The sequence below is a fragment of the Rhea pennata genome, chromosome 1 (assembly GCF_028389875.1).
Source record: "Rhea pennata isolate bPtePen1 chromosome 1, bPtePen1.pri, whole genome shotgun sequence".
NCBI lineage: Eukaryota > Metazoa > Chordata > Aves > Rheiformes > Rheidae > Rhea > Rhea pennata.
Genome location: NC_084663.1, coordinates 146923422 through 146929909, shown reverse-complemented (window position 1 = coordinate 146929909; position 6488 = coordinate 146923422). Strand labels below are relative to the sequence as shown.

The 6488-nt window shown below is 39.3% G+C and overlaps 1 protein-coding gene across 1 annotated transcript in view; it reads left to right on the top strand.

Annotated features, from left to right (window-relative positions):
• Positions 1-1870: 1870 nt before the first annotated feature.
• Positions 1871-6488, top strand: part of CRACDL (CRACD like) — a 50914-nt gene continuing 46296 nt past the window's right edge. The window contains exon 1 of the mRNA XM_062578173.1: positions 1871-2122. Within this exon, the coding sequence (XP_062434157.1) occupies positions 1871-2122 (252 nt within the window). The remainder of the gene's footprint in view (positions 2123-6488) is intronic.

Sequence of the window (6488 nt, the reverse complement as noted above, 5' to 3'; positions counted from 1 at the left end):
CGTAGGATCCCACTAGCTGGCGTGCTGCCTAGCTGTCATTTGGTCTGTGGCCTCATGCTTGTAGATCAGGTTCACCAGCTTAATTTTGTAATGAAATCAACTTCATTAGTAGTTTCTATTCTCGATTAACTTCAGGAGTTAATAATGGCAGATTTTTGCAGGTCTGCCAATAGTAACTCCTGCTACAACTGTGAACAAAATAAAAATCCCTCAAAAAACCCCTCAAATAAAAAAGTGGATCTGCTGCTGCTGCTGCTTCTACTTTTGCACAAGCAGTTGAGAGCAGGGAGGACTTAGTGACTGTGTATGAACAAAACCATCCTTGGGCAAGAGAGAACTAGGAACTGCTGCAAGATCAGAATTGTGGCTGTGACCCTGAATTCCTTTGAGTTCAGGCTGTCACAACTGAGGTCAAAAATGTGGGATTTTTATTAAGTTTTAGCTAATGTTAATTTCTAGTATCTGATCCAGTCTTGATAATTAAAAAAAAAAAAAAAATGTTTCCATGGATGTAGTAGGGTTCAAGTAAGAAGGGAGAGTCTTCTTTGCACATTGCTCCTTACTTTTTTCTGCCACCAGAAAAAAGTCTGCAGGCCTGTTTAAAGAAATTTTCCAGGACCTATTCTAGCCCTTTCACTACCTTTCTGCTGCCTTTGCAGGAAAAAAATAATACAGAAAAGTTTCTCCTTTCTTTCTTCCCCTTTCCCCTCTCATCCTTCCACACTCTCCGCCCCCCCCCTCCCCCCGCAAAAAAAAAGTCTCTGCCATAGAGCTATCTGCACTTGTGATAGGAATCTTCAGGGTCATCTCCTTTGGCCCACAACATCAACTGCTTCTTCAGACCTGCCATGCATGTATAGATGATGGTTCTGTTTCTCTGCCTATCGGCTTTGTTGAAGTAGCTCAGTTGTGTTTTACAGTTGCTCTGAATTAAAGTCCCTGTTTCAGTAAAGCTTAACTCAATCACAACAATAAGTTGTGTTATTAATTTTCCCCAGTTGCTTTTTAATTTGAAATTTAATAACGGAAGAAGATAGGGGAAAGGAGAAAGATTTCTTTTACTAGAAGCAAGTTGAAATCATGGGTGTATAATAATTTAATACTGAATATCTGATCATCTATTCCGGGATTCCCAAGTGGGCTTCATCCCTTGAAGAGTCAAAGTTCGAAGTTTTTATGGGGCTGATTACTCTCAAAGATCAGAACAAAGGAGATGTGATGACCTTTTGCTGGCATTTATAATAGATCTGTAGTATATGGAAGGATAATGCAGGCTGACCTGTTTTAACAAGGTTATACTCTTTCAGTTGGTTACTATCTCTTTTATAACTGAACACTACTAGCACAAGCATATGAGGCTTTATGTTTGGACTCTGGTAAAGTGCTTTAAGGAAACAAAATTCAGTTGGCTGTAGAGAAAAGGCTTGGTTCAACAACCTTCTTCATGTTGAGAGGACGTTTTACTAAAAAGCTGGCCCTCTGGATCTGATGCTGAATGACTCTGTGAGCAAAGAGAGCTCACAAAAGCTCTCTGGTCTGGTTTCTTCAAACTTTGCATAAACTTTCTCTAGCTTTTCTTTTGTCAAAGCAAAAAAAAAAAAAAAAAAAAAAAGAAAGAAAGAAAGAAAGAAAAAGAAAAAAGCCTTATTGACAATTAGCTCGTAACCTGTGGGTCTAATTCTCTATCTTTTATTCATGTTGTCTGAACTATTTGGTTTGATAACCAGCTCGGTTGCTTTGCACTCTTACTTTGAATGAAGTCATGAGTTTTAGCTCAATCACAGCAATAATTAGAGTTACAACAGCAGGCTGTGTGTATCTCAGTATATGTCTGCGCGTTAGACTCTTGGGAACTTTGGATCTGTGGACGATGGTGGGGGTCTGCATCAACCCCTCTGTTAGGGAGGTGGCCAGCAATGGAGCTGTGAGGCCTCAAAGCCCTGAGAGAACGAACTTACCAAGGAGGCAGGAGCCTCCAGTAGGGGCTTCTGGGCTTCCTGGCTCCATCCCTACAAAAAGGGTCATTGAAAATGAACTTGCAAATTCTGACAGAAAGTGTTTCATTGTTTTTCCAGCCACATCTGCTCGTAGAGCGGCATATTTTGTCGGCTGCATCTCCACAGTATGAAGCCTCATTTCCTTTTAGCTTTTCTTATCTGACTAGTCATTATTTTAATTAAGGGCCTATTTCTGAATCGTGAAGTAAAATAAAGCTGACTAACGTACAGACTGGTCAGTTTTCATTGTAATATTTATAAATGACTACACAATTTTATTTTCTCCATCCACTCTTTAGGATGGGATTAGGCTGGAATTTAAAAAAGCACTCAGTGTCATCCTGTTTACTTTGTTATCAAATTTAGACCAAAGCTGAGAGTTCACTCTCACCCCAAGAGTCTGTTGTCATGTTATTAAAATATTTTACTCCACAATAAGTTTGTACGGCATGTAGTGATCTGGAGACAGTATCTATTGTAATAAGTTAGGGTAAGGAAGGAGAAGCCATTTGCTAGTGAGGGTGAGAGAGCTACTGAGGATAGGATTCTAGAAACATTAACCTTTAATTAAACAAATTTCAAATTCTAACAGGTCTTCCTGATGTTTCTTATTAAACTCCCAGCGACTTCACTTAAGAACAGCAGGTTCTAAAACACTATGGGAACCCATTTTAGTTTCTAAATGTTTTAATGAATTGTGTTGTATTTAGAATGTCTGGTAACATACTGTATGTCAAATTGGAACATCCTGACAACTTTATGCAAACTGTTTGAAAAGAGTGTTATTTAGGCTGCTAAGTCAAAGCATAAATATGAGTGTGTCGCAGTCAAGGTTCATTCTGCAGTCTTAATCTACCTCTTGCATGCGGGGTGGACTTCAATTGCATGAACTCAAGCTATTCACCCTTTTGGCCTCCCACTCAAATGACCTAAAAGCTGTAACTCTTCACAGACTTACTAGTAACTGAATATAGTGAAGGAAATTAATATAGATATTGCTATTATCTCGCCTCTAATAAAAGATCACTGGCTCATAGTGAAAGCCTGAATGGAAGCTAATCAAGAAATAAAGACACTGTGTGCTGCACAAATTGTGCACAAAATCACTGTTGATTTTATATAAAAAGCAAAGGTATAAATAGTTTACATAGAACTGTCAATTTCAAGACCTTTAAAAACAACTTTAATAGAGAGAATACTATACTTTTTCCAGGTTTATATGTCATTGGAGAAATAAAAAGTGTTCAAGGATTCTTAAAGACACTGTAGAACTTAAAAATTTATTCCAGGTTAGCAAAGTATTTTGCTCTGCTGTGTGATCATCAAAACATATATTATTTAAACAAGACCATGCCCAACTTATTTTAGAACAGATTAATTAAAAGAAATATCCTGCAGATAATATAACATTAGAAACAAAATAGTACATTTAAAAAGAAGAAAGCTTTTCTGATCCATTTTTGATGTTCAGAAAGATCTTTTGGGTTTAGAATTAGGTTTTGGGATTAGGATTTATCACCTCTGTTTTGTTTCCTTCCCCTTTTCTTTTTGCTGGAGCTGTTTCTTGCCTCTGGTGGAGCTCATGAACAACCTGCACCAGAAATGAACAGGAGAAATGGATCATACGCAAAGAGCTGTCAGACTCACAAACAAAGTATACTGAAATGTGTGGCCAGAGCTGAAGAATAAGAAAAGGAGATTATTAAAAATAACCATATTTAGAATATTTTTTTCATCCTGGTACTTCAGAGGTTACATATAGCAACAGTGCAAACAACGGCTGTTTCTTTTGTTCTATTTGGCTTCCTGCCTAGTAGGCAGCGTGTGTGTGCTTAGCTCAAGCCCTGCCACAGCGTTGCTCTTGCCTGGATGGTAACTGAAAGGCGAGGGAGGGAGCTAGCAGTTCTGTGAGAGTAATTTATCCTACAGAGAGGAGACGCTTTGGATCATCAGCGTAATGCAGTGGGCACACGTGGGAGGAGACTGGTAGTACTGTTCTGCAGTCATTTAATTGCTTATAAAATTGCTCATTCTTTCACTGGACATTGTCCTTCTGCAGTAATAGAACTTTTATGAGTAATTACAATACAGTAAAGATTGCAGAAGTCTGTCTGGAATGCACCCAGTAGCATCATCGCAAAGGTATTCAGAATATATTCATGTACACAAAGAGAAAGAAGCTTATTGGTACCTTATACCTATATCCTGTCTACCAGTAACTGCATGGCAGGCCAATGTTCCTTTTTTTTTCAGACTGCGCACCCAGCCAACACTATGCATACGTTAATGGTTTATCGATAATACGGCTGGGTATGTTTGCATCAGATTCAGCCTCACTGGAACAGGTAGCAGTAGTGGTGAACATGCGGAGACATGGACCTTAGCGCAAGCTAGACAAGCTCTCTGGGGACTGAATGCGCGTATTACATACGTATTCCTTCTCCTTATTTCTCGTGTTTTCCATTGGTGAGCACAGCCCCAAGCTATAAAATACGAAAGTTAGTCTTAATAAAAAGGGCAAAAGAATAAAGCTCCTTTGTTCCCCATCCCAGCATATCTTTCCCCAAGAGATCCTCTCTTGTTTGCAATGGATAGGCAGACTGGTGGTACAGTCATCCTGTCCTTTATTCATTATACTTTCTAACATCTCTATCAGTATAGCTTTCAAATACAGAGCTGGCCTTGTGCTGTGTCTGGCTAATTCTGGTGCTGTTTTACATATTTCTGTGACGCATTGTTTTTGGCTGGTTATTGTTTTACCCTCTCAAAACCGATGTAACATCAGCTTGGGAATTTCACGAAATGTGTTTCTCAGCACCACTCCCTTGAATGCTGGGTGTAGGAAGCATCAGGTTACATTGAGACCGGGAGCAGGCAGGTCAGTACAGCACAGTTCAGTACTGAAGGAATTTGCATCACAAAAGAAATTATACTTCTTGTTCATCACTTGCACTCTAGTCTAATTGTGCTTGATTTAACAATCCCTAGTAATTAGGGAATCTTTCTTTTGGCTTCAGTGGATATTGGATCAGAGTTGCTGAGACCAAGGGCATCAAACAGCTGGCACAGGCTTATTAGTTTCATAAATGTGGTTGGAAGTCTCTGGTCAACTAGGGTCAGCTCTGTAGGGTCAGCATTCATCTAAAGGTTAAGATATGTTGATTCTGTGTTTGGATAAACAGTTGGCCTTTTGTGGCATACAAATATGTAATGAAATCACAGAATCACAGAATTAATATTTTTTTTCAGAAATGAACGTTGGTTTTTTTTACTTTAAAAGTACCTTTGAGAGGAGGCAACAATAATAATGAGAGGGTTGGCAAGTTTATTTGTAAAGAATGTTGCTGTGGCTATGGGTTGTCCAGAGCCATGCGAGATCTCAGTGTGAATAGCACTGAACTTTTTACTGCTCTTATTATTTAATTGTATTCTTGTAGCACTTAGAGGACTCAACCAAGACAAGGAGCTATTGTGCATGAAACTGCAAACACATACTCAGGACACAGAATCTGATCTAAAAAGCTCTGAGTTTAAATCAACAAGCTAGATAAAGCAGCACATACAGGCAGCTTAGTAATATCTTGCTGATAGGCATTGAGGTGGGGTAATACCAAGACTTTTGGGCACCTTTTCCTTCTTCTTCCATCTCTGTTTCCTCTTTCCAGCCACCTACCAGTGCTGTTTCACAGGCCTCTGTCCTGGCTGCTGGAGCTCTGGACTGATAAGCTGTTATTTGTCATTTCCGCTCTTTGCAAGGTGTGCCAAGGTATGGTACCAAATGCAAGGCAGACACTTGCTGTGACTCTTCAGATCAAGACATGCTTAAGTTGTTTCACCTAAGTCCCTATACCTCACCACTGAAAAGAGGAAGACAATTCTCAAAGCCTCTGAAAAGCAATCTGAAGGATCTAAGTTCATTTTTTTTTCATACAGTGTTTGTATTGCTTATGCAATTCTCTGCTCTTAGCTACTGTACAGCAAGTTATCTTTTCTTTGTACAAGGCCACACAATGCCAACTGCTGGGGCTGCAAATCCTGCTGTATAAGTGATAACACCACTGGAGTCCATTCTTAATCACTGAGACAACTTAGTTCAGTTTGTCTCAGTACCTATCATTCACTCTGGCTTTATGCTTTATGTCCTCTCACAACTTTAGTCCTACTCCTGGTGTAATAGCTCTTGAAGGCACAAAAAAAAAAAAAAAAAAAAGGTAGAGTGAGCCCCTACCCAGACCTACCTGTCTGCCTCGTATTATTTTGGATACCAAGTTATAGCAAGAATGAATCAATACTGTGAGATTGAAAAGCAAGTTTGTCATTTAGCTGTTTGGACCAGCAGATGGCAAATATCCTGGAAAAAATCAATCTGAGAGCCAGTCCAGGGAAAATACACTAAATAAAGCCATCTGGCAAATGTATGAGGGGAAAGAAGGAAATGAGACCAAGATCTGCGTTAAATATCTGCTTACAGCTGAGTTGAAGTTGCTGGGA